Here is a 13,261-nt window from a genome sequence, read left to right as displayed (position 1 = left end):
CCAGCCTTGTCTCAGTACTTTGGGACTTCGTTCCCTATTTGTCCCTCAGGTGGGAAATCACTGCCTTTGTGTCTTCTTGAGATATTCGGGCTCTTGTGTTTCCTGAGCCCTCTTTCCTTGCTCTATTCCCCCAAATTCACACTGGACTCAGGTGCACTTCCACTCTGGGTACATTTTTTGAGATAAAGTGATGTCTCCTCAATTAGGAAACCTAAATCAAAATAAACTCTCTGTTGTCCTAGCTTGTGACATTTAGTATATCTGCTGCAAGGTGCCAAGATTTGGAGTATTACGGCAGAGATGTTCACACTTCAGCTTCAGATTTAGATGTTCTAGAATAGAAATAAGGACTGACATAAATAATTTAATTAAGAAAATAACAACTACTAAAAGGCCATGTGAATCTGGTACGTGGAATACTTATGCATATTGTAAATCCCACAAGGGTACCTGTCATAGGCTTCTCATGCCTGTGAATACTGTACAATCTTTTTCATATTGCACCTCTCCATTCTGGGGTTTTCCAGCACAGATTGTTCCTTGCTGTCCTAAATGCCCAGCTGGGACATCAAGAGGTAAAATGTTTGTGCTGGGAAGAGTCAGAACCAGCCTTAGAAACAGGGTGGATTTGCCCAATTGCTGAATTTCGCTGCCATGTTTGTCTCATTCATTTGAGCTGCCTACAGGAACATCAATTCCTTTTGCAAGGAATAAACATGATATTAAAATGGAGCAGAGAAAGCAATAGCACAGACTAACATCCCCACTGAAGCACCACCTCTCCTTGGGGCAGCAGGAGTTGTCAAAAATCACATTTGCAGGGCTGACACTTCAGTAGGGGGTTAACTGTGCCGGGGATCAGATGGATAATTCCCTTCAAAATTATTGTTTTACCTCACTCCATCCAATTACTCAAGTTGTTTTGCTATCCCACAGATCTCTCCCTTAATGTCAACAAAATGATTATAGCCTGCAACAGCGTCAAGATGTTTCACCCACAGGAGCTCTGCTGAGATATTTTATGGTGCGATGTGTTGAAAACAGCGTTTGATGTGTAAATGTCAGGAACAATCAGCTTCCCTGTCGCAGAACAAAGAAGCACAAATACAGGCACCAAAAATGTCACACACACAACCAAAGGGCTGCTTTATCACAAGGCACGTAAATCACTGTGTAAATGGACAACATCAGTGTAGGTGATGGGGTGGAAAATCCACCACGCCACATTTCTGATTTGGGAACCGCGACTGGCAGCACTGTCCTTCCTTTGGCATTGGTGACTGATGGTGGGGAGAGGGACAGGGACAATCAAGGATGGCAACACCAAACACAGATCAAACCTCTCTGCTTGGGAGAAAAATCAACTTTACAGAGGAAGGAGGTGCACCCTGGTAGCCACATGGGCTGTCTAGAAGTGGGTCACGATGCCTCCTTGGCTTTGTGGCTCCTGGGGCCTCACTTGGATACTGCCTTCTTGGTAGAACCTGCAGGATAAGGTTTTTTAACCATGATGAGCATCTGCAACCTGAAACCTCTCACATCATGGGCACCAGGCAATGAATCCCCATGTCCCCATACTGGTGTTACACCAAAACTCCAGACAGCCCTGTGCCTGTGCAGAAAGCAGTGGAGCACTGCTGGGATCTGTCATCTCCATCTCCCCATCCACCCTGGCCCTGGGGGTGCTGAAGAATGGGTGGGTTGAATAAAGTTTGTTGTCAGTCCATTAAAGACCTTGTGATTCCAGTCCCTTTGATGCTGAGGTTCCCAGATCCACCGACGGCGGTTTCTGCAATTCCAACATATCGATCAAAACTTCATTTTTGCAAATGAACATTTATGAATTCCCTGGTGCATCAGCACTCCTCATTTCTTGGTAATTCAAGCTATAGATAACAGTTTGATGAAACAAGCCACATCTGAAAGCAGAAAATATTGAAATCTAGAAGATTTAATTTAATATTTTTATTACATATTTTTGGAACCTTCATCATTCCCCTGCCCCCAAGGAATTTAATTACCTAAGGAAAATTGTACTACTGATTACAAGATTGCAGGTTCATTTTCACTGCTGAGAACTCATATTTTTTTTTTACAGCTCACGTTACACTTGCATGACTTGTTTTGTAACATCTTGAAATTTTTAATGCCATGTCGCAGAAAGGTACTTATATAGAGGGAGATGAAATAGGCAAAATACTTGTTTTGCAGTCTTTTTGAAGGGAAAAATGTTAGTTTCTTAGTTTGAGTAGGCCTGCATATGGTTTCTTTGAGCTACTGAATAATGAGTTCACAGTGTGCTCCCAGGATCTGCCTTGCATTTGTCCTTCAGGCTGGGTGCAACGCGAGAAACTGAGAGAAGTGTCTTTAAAACATAAGAAGGAATGCTTTCTATAGGGGAATAAAAATAAATTATGCAGAAATCGTGCATGAAATTATACTGGCAAGTATACTGCGGTAAATATTTGACAGATAGGACAACATTTTAGTCAGAATCTCAGTTTTTCCAATAAATCATTGCACCTGGGCCTTGTAAATCATAATTCATGTCAGCCAGCACTGCATACTGAGTTAAGGTCAGGAGAGACTTCCAGATGTGTTATGATGATTATCTAACAATTCAGTTAATAGAGCCACAGAATTGGATAAGATTTTTGTCAATTCCCATGTCATAGCAACAGAGACCTTTGACTGAAACAACATCATGAATATTGGATAAGATCCTGCAGTGCTGCTCCTCCATGTTATGATATTATCCAAGGATGAAGGTTATAAATACATGACTTGTACTGTTCATTTTCCAGTGGGTAAAAACAAAGGAAAAAACCCCCATAAACAAGTTCCAATTCACAACTAGATATAATATAGCTTTTTCTTTATATATATATATATATATATCTGTATATATATCAAGTAAAAAATCTAAAATAGTTGGAAGTAAAAAATGAAAAAATAGCTGATTGTGTTATTTTTTTTCTTTACAATGATATGGTAGCAAATACAAGACAAATGAGTAATAAACCTTTACATAAGGAGTTCTGGTCCCACCTCCATCAATAGGGCTCAGAATAGAATAGAAAATGGAACAAGGTGGTTTTTTTTTTTTGGCTACAGCTTCTGCAATTGACAAAGATTATGTTCATAAGACAGAAGGAAAGTATACACTAAACAAAACACAACAAAACTCCAAAGTGTTTTCCAAAAGACCTTAAACACCATAGGGCACAATTTACTTCTGAACTGTGGGAGCAAACACAAAGCATCACCAAGTCCTGATGAGGCTGAAAATACTGTACACTTATCTTGGCCTCAGTATACATCCTTTTTGTGCCATCTTACCACAACACCCCCCCCCCCCCCCCCCCCCTTTATCAGTGCTTTTTTCCCCCCTGCAGCCATTAATAAATCCTTTGAATGGACCGAGCTAGATGTGAGACCTCAATGATGCACAAGTGATTGGCTGCCCTTCATCCAGTGGTGAATTTTCCCCAGAATTCTTTACATTGAAAACGTCAATTGACTAAGCTTGGCAAATGGTCACACTGAGCCCTATTTTGGCTGTAGAAAAGAAAGAAGTACTAGTCCCAGCATAAAACAAGATCATATAGACAGTCAACACAAAACAGTAACTTCTTCAGTTGTCTGCATAATAATAACATCATGTTTGCATATAGAACAGCTTTTGCATTATTGCTCTACTTATAAGAATATCGTAAGGAACTTAGAACAGACTTGCACATTACAAACTTAAGGTTCTTTGGTGAAGAATGAGAAAACAGTATTTTCGCTGTAGTTAAATTTCAGAGAAGTTTTCATTCCTATCTGTTGATCCTTTGGATTCTCTCGCAGAGGAGGGAAAGGTACTGAGTCAGCTTTACCATCGCAACGATGGCGACCCCGCCGATCATCATGCAGGTGGGCCAGAACAGGGAGTGGAACAGCACATTGGAGCTGTACAGTTTGGTTAATATCACGTTCTTCTGAACGCCCTCGGGGTCATAGAAGCAGGAGAAGCGTTGGTACTTCCTGAAGTTTTCCATCACGACATTCACCAGAGACATGGATTCCTCATAATTCTTCCCGCACTTGGGGATGTAGGAACACTGGGAAGGAATCAGAGAGAGAAAAATACATTTCTAAATCAGGCACAATGTCTGTTTTCAGGTGGCAAGCAGGAAAATCTCAAGATGATTATGCTTTTCATGACAAGAGTGGAATACTATTACTCTAATAATAAATTTATCACAGCAAAACTCAATATTTTGCACATCTACAGAATTTCCCATTGGAGAACCTCCAAGTGCTGTTCAAACATTAATGCTTTAATCTACACAGTGCCTTGTGAGATAGGTGAATATATTATTATTACTAATTTACACATGCAAAAATAGAACTGATGAAGTACCTCTTCATCTTAAGTGGCACACATATGCTCGCAGTTAGATGGGTAATTGACTCTGTAAATACAAATCTGGTAGTTTAGATCTCACTTGGCTCGGATCAAAGTGATCATAGTGGGCACGGGAGTTCACTCGCACAGGAGAGGGATGATGAGAGACCTTTATACAAATTTTCCCATGCGACAAATGCCTCTATTAGAGACAAATAGATAGCCCAGGAGAAAATGTAGTTTTCCTACTGACAGCCCAGAGGACATTCATTCAGCCTTTAGCCGAAGATCAGCCTGGGTACCAGGATGGTTCTTTGTGTTGTTTTTGCTCTTGACCCCAGCATAACTCCAACAGTTCCTTCTCTCTGAAGATGCTCCTTGAATTTCAGTCTCAGTCACAAAGCAAAAAAAGATTTGGGGGTGGCTCTACCTAACACAGAGAATAGTTCCAGAGAACACTGAAGGCAAGTTAATTAAAAAAACTGCGTTATGGAGTCCATGCATTGAAGATACTCCATGGGACATGTATGACAGTAGCCCTGGGCTGTGCTGACCATTCCCTGCAAAGAGCTAGTGTGGGCTGGCGAGGTGGTGGGCACACACAGGGGTTGAGGCCACATCTGGACCATTTTTTAACTAGAGCAGAAACCCTTGAACTTGCTGTTGCTGCTGTTGGTCTGGAAGAAGACTGATGGGAGCAGCCCAGGGCCCCTCACTCCTCCTCTCATTCATGCACTCACACCCCTCCAAACCTGATGGTTTTCTACACCCACGCAGGATTTTGATTAACTTCTTCAGGAAGGGTGGAAATCTGATGCTACTTGACTTTTTATTTAACATGCATGGGGGGGGGGGAGGGCCAGGAGGTCACTGCTCCCTCGTAGTTATGGGGTGACAGTGTGTCCCACCATGCTCCTGCCTGCATTGCCAAACCTGCTTGTCCTGGTAGGCACCTAAAGTAGCTCCAGATAATTTAATGAGAAAGTTAGTTTTCTAAAGGAAAAAATATGTTTTGATTACAATAATGTGACCCATGGCTTTTGATTATTATTGTTATAATGTGCATACTTTATAAAATGTCCCTTTGTTCTTTTTCATGACTCTGCTGTGACTTTTTTTGTAACATACTGCGACAAATCTCTAGTCCTAATTATGATCAAAGGATTAACCTCATAACAGGATTTGATTGATTCATTGGCAAGTTGTTAGCACAGAATATGATTTGAAGCACAGCAGAAAGGTTGTCTGGCGTTAGCAGACTGGAGCATTAATGGCAGAGCATGGCTGCACTGCCATTATGAATATTTCATAGAGTTCTAGAAATTAGTGATGGAAAATATCAGAGCAGCAATATCTCATCCATCTTCCTGCTGGTGCATGTCTGCTCCATCCAGGATATCCTCTTGTGCTCTGACCAGTTTTGCCTCAAATGTCCAAAGTCACAAGCCCTCTTCCAGTGCCGGTGACTCTTCAACATATCATAATCTACTAAGTAGGGGAAATTTCTCAGTGAAGCATACCTCATTTTCTTTTAATAGATTATGTGCTATCACTGTCATAACAGCAGTATTTCATCTTCAAGTGGGGTTTTGTTGAGTTTTTTTTCTTGCTACTTGGTTGCTATACATTTTTGTTTCTGGAAGTCCCATGGAGTATCCTGAGGGAGGTGATTAAATGAGGACTTGGCCACTTTTGCCAAAACACAATTTTGAGAGCACCAAGGCTCTGCCATGATGGTGTCTGCTGTGTTTCATGGTGATTAATAAACAAGAAGGAAGACACAATAATGGGATGTGTTGATGTTTTCTTTCTTTTGATCTTCAGTAGTTTTCTCCAATACCTGGCAGGGAATTTTATATCCACAATTTTTATGCTGCACCTGTGAATGTAGACTACTGAATCTATGCTGGTTTATTAACTGCATTGTCAAACACTTGGAAATCTGCAAGTAAAGAATTTCTGGTGCTCTACCTCAAGTGAGGGTTCTGTGATACAAAGTGACAAAAGTGGTTCTTGTGTTACCTGCAATCCAGCACAAGAAGGACCTACCAGAGAAACAGAACTTACTAAGTTTCCAACTCTACTTCCTTAATATAAAGGATTGGATAGGTATCCTGTCTGAACTACCTCTGGACACATCCGGTCCAATGCCCTGCTCAGTGCAGATTTGCTCAGGGACTTGTCCAGTCAGATTATGAATATCTCCAAGGACAAAGATCACACAACTTCTCCAGGCAAGCTTGAGGCAGTTTTCTTTAAATCAATGATGTTACACTGAAAAAGCTGTTGCCAGAAAAGCTCCCAGTTGAGGCTGGGCAGTGAAATACATGACTCTTGCCATACATCTGTGGTTGAGACTGGTGTCCTTGCTGAGCTTGGAAACTTAGACAGGATGTGCTGTGGCAATCTTTGTGAGAAAGTGGTCAGGGTGTCAATTTACATTTATTTTGGAAAGTGCAACAGGTTTGGACCAAGGGTTGGAGCAGCTTCATTTCTGCATTGGCCTGATATTGATTACTCCAGACAGAATTCTCCAGTCCCAGCCTAGACATGGGTCTACTGGAATCCACAGCCGAGCACCTCTGCTCCCCCTCCTTGCACCAGGCAAACTCCCTCCTGGGTTATAAATACCTGAACCTTCAATGAGAAACCCTGAGAACCACCATCATTTCTGAGTCTCAGGCAGTTACAGCTGATTCTGGTGATTAAATCCTGCCTGTTATCTCCCTTATGGAGCATAGATATAAATCAGCAGCAGCTCCGATGACACGAAAAGAATCAAAATGATATAATATGAGATCAAAATGAGGCCTCTCTAATTGCTTTAACTACCACAGCCCTTCCTCATGGGGACAGCCTGGCTCTGTGGTGCGGGCACGAGGAGAACTGGCCGATTTACCTCTCGCAGAGGCTGTTACAGCCTCTGGCAGCTGAGGAAGGAAAGTGTAGCCATGGAAGCATTTAAACCATTTCATCTGTAGTATTGACAAGGGGCTGGGCTTGTCCTAAAGGCTAAAGTACGCACAGCAAGAGCAATGAAAAGCCATGAAAAATCTCGTGCGCTTTTCTTGGAAAGACTCGAGCAGCTTGACAGGAATCCACAGACTTCCCACTGATTCCCACCAGAGACTGGCAGGAGCATGCTGTAGATCTCAATATAAATTGCAGCTACTCCTTACTGCACCTTCTGAGCTGACAGCCAGGTTAGACAGCAAGTCTCCTGGATAAATCGTTATTTAAAATCAAAGTGGATTTTGCTCCATCCACGTTGGCTGGCGGGGAGAGGAGAGAGGCAGGCTCCAGCTGCTGCTGTGTGTGTGTGTGTGTGTGGTGGTGCTCAGCGAGGCAGAGAGGTTGGTGAGGGGGTGCTGACCTTTTGAAGGTCACTGTTGTGGCCTCAGAGGGTAAGAACTGTGCTCTGCAACATCTCCAGCGATGTCAGAGCTCAGTGAGCCAGGGACGGCTTTTGTATTTTGTTTATTTAGCAAGGAGAAAGATGGGTAACACAGATCTGAGCAGGTGGATGGAAAGACACAGCTAGGACCCAATTGGAGCATCACCATCCAGAGCTGCTCAGGACTGCTCATTCTGCTGCATGGGGATGCTCTCTGGCCGGGGAAGAGGGAGCTCTTGTCCAGGATGCTGAGATGGGTTGCACTGATCTGAACTTGGAAACTCTGCTGATCTGAGCCGGGCACAAGAAGCCAGGTATTTTATTTTTGCAAACTTCCATTCAAAACTGCATTTGGATTCAGGTCACATAGCCAGCAGCATGTCAGGAAAACCTAGGAATCCTCCTGAGAGCAGAGATTAACCTGTAAAACAACCTTGGTCTGGAGAAGTATTAACTGTGCCTACATTAAATTAAGAGAAGGTGGCATCTGGGAGAATTTCAAAGTCCATTTCAGCAAGCAAAAATCATCAGTAGCAGAATGTGGAGATTTATGCCAAATCTCTTGATTTATTTGAATCAGCGAAGCACAGAGATTTATCTGATCTGTCCTAATCAACCTGCAGAGTGAGTGTCATGATTTTGCTTGTGCCCAGCAGAAAATGGGGTGTGTCCTACCTGAGGCTGCACGGGCAGTGAGTGCCTCTTCCTGCACTGATGCCAGAGAAGAGGGGAAGGAAGGGGTGCTCATCTCCATTTCACACTTCACATCCAGAGGACTCCATCTCTCAGCCACAGGAGTTAATTATCCAGCAGAATAAGCAGCCTAGTGCAACCATGCTGTGCTTTGACTAATTTTAATATCACTTCATCTTAATATGCAGAAGTAATTTGGTCTACTGACTGACTGCCATAAATAGAAACACAATAGGTTACGTTGTGAGCAGGTTGAACTGGGGCTCTGCTGTTCCAGGCTGCACTTTGCCCATAGTTTGGGGTCCAGTGACCTTGGATAACTGAGCAGTTAATGCAAATATGGCACCTGTAAGTCTAATGATTTCACTGTGTCCCAGCTCACGGCAACTTGCAGTCCCGGGGCCCCAGGCGCTGTAGATATGAAGGAAGGTGGGGAGTGGGACATTTCTTAGTCCAATTCTGCCTTGCTTTGTGGAAGGAGCAAAGAGCCACCTGTGAAGGTGGCCTCTCTCCTGGGTGTGATGCACTGCCCTGTGTCAGCCACACAGCTGTGGCTGTGGCTGGCAGGGAGGTGCCTTCTGTGCATCTGCTGCCTCATTACAGCCTCCAGACAGGAGCTGTCTCCATCCCACCTGGAGTTAAGCTGGAGCTTGTACTTGCTGAAGCAGAGAGGTGAATTCTTCTGCAGATTTATTCAAAATAATTTTTTCAGTTCAACATCTGGAACAGGGGAAGCTGTGCTATAAAATTAGCTGATTCCTTAGCTTGTTCACACCCCAAAGCCAGGGCTTTTATTTTTGTGCTGCTGCTTTTATCTCATCAGTCCCCACTGAGCAAACTTTTAGGATCTTTGCACCATCAGCAGTGGCACAGCTGACCTCAGTGGAGATGCTCAGGGTGCCAAGTTTGTCACCAGAGATGGAGGTGGGGACACGTGTGCTGTTGGACACAGGGCTCTCATCTCTCCCTGCCGCCTTGGCTGGCCCTGCAGTAATGATGCCATTTCCATTCTCACCACTGTGGATGCTCCATGCACACTGCTGGAGGTGTTCACTACCCAGCAGAGCCATACCTGGATGGGAAGTCCACAGCTCAGAAATAATATCAATGTGACAAGTGCTTGGTGCTACCCTGTGCCTGTAAAGCACTTGCAAAGGAGGAAGGAGGCTCCAGCCTTCGAGGACCGCACCCTGTGTGGCACGAGCTGTGCTCCCCACGTGGGATGGAGGTGGAAAACTACCCCCTCCAGACATGTGAGCTCAGTTTGTACACCAGTTTCTGCCTTCTCTGCTCTGTATTTCCCAGTGAAGCAGGAACTGGAAGCCTTATATTGCTTTAAACTGAGGAATGTGTATAACAAGGTGAGCAGCCCTCCAGAAACCCATTTAGGAAGAAATTTTATTCTGTGCTCCTACCTCAGAATTAATTTTCATTGTTTCCTCGGTGTGGTAGAGCAGGAGCTTCTGACCAGAAGAGGTGAGATTAACGTACACCTGGAGGCAGGGGTACTGAGAGATTTTCCAGCAGTCTGGGCCGCAGTTAAATGAGCAATTGAAGGTTTCTGTGATGGATGCATTGAGAAGTGAGCACTGAGTCTCTTCTGTCCAGACACTAAGTAGGAAAAAAAGAGATATTAGAGCATGGCAAGAGTGGGCAATAAGCACTAAACACATCTCAGGCTTCTCATCAGGGATATACTGGGGGCATCTTGTAGGAGAGAGTACACGTGGCAGGGCTCTGAGCAAAGCCTGGACTTTCTTGCTTCACACGTCACAGACAGCATTTTATTCTGTAGTACCCAGAGTTTAGGCTTTGGGCACAACATTACCCTATTCGCCTACGTCTATGTATAAATGAAAAGGGAACTGCAACTTTGATTCTGGAGAAGGTGTATTTGAAAGCGTGTCAGCAGAGACATAGAAGAAAACTGAGCTGCTTGCCCTGGGGAGAGCATAGTGCACACAGTGCTCCATGACAAGACACCCCGGGCCAAGACTTGAGGGTTAACCACCGAGTCCAGGTCAATTTAAAGTGAAGGTCAGGAGGACAATTTTGAATTACCAGGGTATGTATACTCATAGGCATGAAGACACAGTAACTCACAAGTGGTACCCCATGCAGCTTGACCTATGGAAAAGCTTTTTCTAGTGGCAGCTTGCTGTTTTCTGTAAGTTAAACCAATGGTTGTAATCATTCTGGGGGATTTCATCTTATCTCCAATTCACCAGAGGCTAAAACTGCAACGACGGAGCCTGGTTATGCACCAGCAATGTTCACTTGGGTATCTGGCATGTATTTAAAAAATCTACTGCTGCATTTTGCTTGGGGAAAGGGCACAGTGAGGGCTCTGCAGAAAGCCCTTTATGGGCTGGAGGAAGGTTTCATCCAGGATTTCCCTTTAACCCTAGTCCCTCAGCTCACCCAGAGTGTGGCTCTCCTGACCCACCACAAAAGGGCTGAGGGTCTGCTTGCCCCTCACCAAACCTACGAAAGGCTTTACACAGTTAGAGGTGTCAAAGATTTCTGACTAATTCTATTGCTATCTTTCTTTGGCAGTAATTCTGCTTGTGTATTCCATTTTACATTTATATTAAATTATGCTATGATTTCTGGGGGGAATCAAGTGGAAGGATTTTTTTTTCCCCTCCTGGGCAGCACTTGTTGGAGGGATATTGCTGTAAAGGAGAATAACCCCTTAGGAGATCTGGCTGTGTGAAGAGAAGTGACAGCAAAGACTCCTGGATTGTCTTCTCCTCACTTTCACCTTTCTGGCTGCTGTTTTATTCATGCAAGGGGGTAATAAAGTAACACCTACCTACCACACACTTGTGAAGATGGAATATTTGATAATCTGTAGGTGCTTTGATATCTTCTGGCAATTTTTTCACATAGCTTGTAATATAAATCATCTCTTTCCACATGAGTGATTTTGACCTTAGCAGCCTCTGCAATTGACCCTGATATTGCTGAAAGGTCTGAGAGAGCAATTTGGAATAGCAAATGCTCTTGGATACTTAACAGGTCTTGATCTCAGTTTTCAAAATCTGAATTTTGTCTGGACTTGAAAATGGACAAATAACTTTATCACATAAATAAAATGCTGCAAATTAGTACAGCTCATCCTCGTTGCTACTTATTTCTTATCATTGCAGGGTCAAGAAGGAATATTCTCTTGCAGGTGCACCAAAATAATTGAGGATGTTCATACGAATTAACTGTGGGCACTTACTGTATAAAGCCTGCGGTGGATAAGCCAAAATGTGCCAGATATTTGCCACTGCCCCAGGGTAGTTTGGGCCATGACTGACTAATATTTCGATCCCCAGTTACACATTTTTCATTTTCCTAACTTCACCAATCAGGGCAGTAAAAACATCACTGACAGCCTTATTACAGTCTGGGCTGGGTGTTAAATAGGACTGGTGCTTGAAAACTGATTTCAAACGCTGCTAATGAATCACAGGCCAAACCCTCTGCTCAGTGGCAGAGGAGGAAGCCAGAGAAAGCCTCAGAAAAATTAAGTGCAGGACAGTAATGATGAAAGATGATCTTTCACTTTCAGCAAATTACTATATTTCATGAGAATTTCACTTGTTAAGATGAAAGTAATAACCTACATGTAAAACTACAGGCTACAAAGAGCTTGATTTCCTTCCCAAATTAATTCTACATCCTTCATTTGAAAGTGTGTTGTTTTTCGAGGCTACGAAATATTTTTGCCTTTTTGTCCTGAGTCTGAGCTTTGCAGCAACAGCCCCTGAGAAGCTTATAGGGTTCAGCAGACTGCCGACCAGCTGATATGGATATTATACTGGTGTTAAGCCGTGCCAAGTCTAAAGCCTGTGGATCAAGATTTTGTCAAACAGGGATCTAATGCTTCCCTCACTTTCTGCTGGTATTACTCGAATTGCCTTCACCGTGGCTGTGCCTAATTTATACTGAGGTAAGGTAAGGAAGAGAAGCCAGGCCTATGTTGACCAAAGGAAAAATTATAAAACTTTAATAAAAAGAGTCAAAAGAGTAAGCCAGATGAAGTCAGCTGGAGCAGGGAGTGTGAGATCAGGGACCATCACGAAATTACCTTTGCATGTAGGAGCGCAGCAGCGTGATCCCCAGGAGGAAGTACATCATGATAGAGCACACCATCATGGCCAGCCCGAGGAGTATGGCCCGGTCTTCTCCAGCTTTTAGGGCTGTGACTGTTTTCCTTTTGTCCAGTAGATCGTGATCCCTGATTTTTTGGTAAATATTTCTGAGGTTGAAAATAATACATTCTTATGTGAAGTTCATATTTAATCAATGAAGCCTCTACAGGGTGGGCAGTTCCACCTCCATACCCATCTTGTGGGAGAGAAAGGCTTAAGGGTCCTCAGATGTCCTTTTTCAATGGATTCACTCTGACCTGGTGGAAACTTATTCATCTCCAAAATAAATTACAGCCATTTCTGAAAAGGCAAAAACCTCTTACAGCAAATACAAAGATTAGACACTTGTGCCAGCTCAGTAAATCCTCCTTTGGTACAGCCTCTTTGGCTCAGTTGAATTATACCATAAGTGCATTTGACCTGTCAATGCCATCTTAGGCCACTAGAATGTGTTCAGGTGTGTGAGGTGTCTTTTCTTCAGCTGAATATGTAGAAAAAGCCTGAAGGGAAGTCATCCCTAACATCATCTGAAAGGACCACGTTCTCTTTTGATTCCCTACAGGCTACTGATTTGGGCAGTTTTCCGCCCTAAGTGTGACTCAAAGCTCATGAAACACTATGGGGATTTTGGAATTGATT

At 43.4% G+C, this 13,261-nt stretch overlaps 1 protein-coding gene across 5 annotated transcripts in view; it reads right to left on the bottom strand.

Moving 5' to 3' along the window:
* Positions 1-1,933: 1,933 nt before the first annotated feature.
* The window catches only part of LOC113982091 (calcium-activated potassium channel subunit beta-2), a 98,845-nt gene continuing 87,517 nt past the window's right edge, over positions 1,934-13,261 (bottom strand). For 3 of the 5 annotated variants that reach the window (XM_027710019.2, XM_027709989.2, XM_027710010.2), the window contains 3 exons: positions 12,559-12,729; positions 9,893-10,088; positions 3,369-4,103 (listed from right to left, as the gene is read on the bottom strand). In XM_027710019.2, coding sequence (XP_027565820.1) covers positions 3,819-4,103; positions 9,893-10,088; positions 12,559-12,729 — 652 coding nt within the window. In that variant the 3' untranslated portion in view covers positions 3,369-3,818. Of the gene's footprint in view, positions 4,104-9,892; positions 10,089-12,558; positions 12,730-13,261 lie in introns of all 5 variants that reach the window. The other 2 variants (XM_039381856.1, XM_039381857.1) reach the window with 2 other exon arrangements.

This window comes from Pipra filicauda, unplaced genomic scaffold, assembly GCF_003945595.2.
Source record: "Pipra filicauda isolate LSUMZ 115617 unplaced genomic scaffold, ASM394559v2 scaffold242_size1167801_pilon, whole genome shotgun sequence".
NCBI lineage: Eukaryota > Metazoa > Chordata > Aves > Passeriformes > Pipridae > Pipra > Pipra filicauda.
The sequence above is the reverse complement of the archived record's forward strand: the minus strand, read 5'-3'. Positions and strand labels throughout refer to the sequence as shown.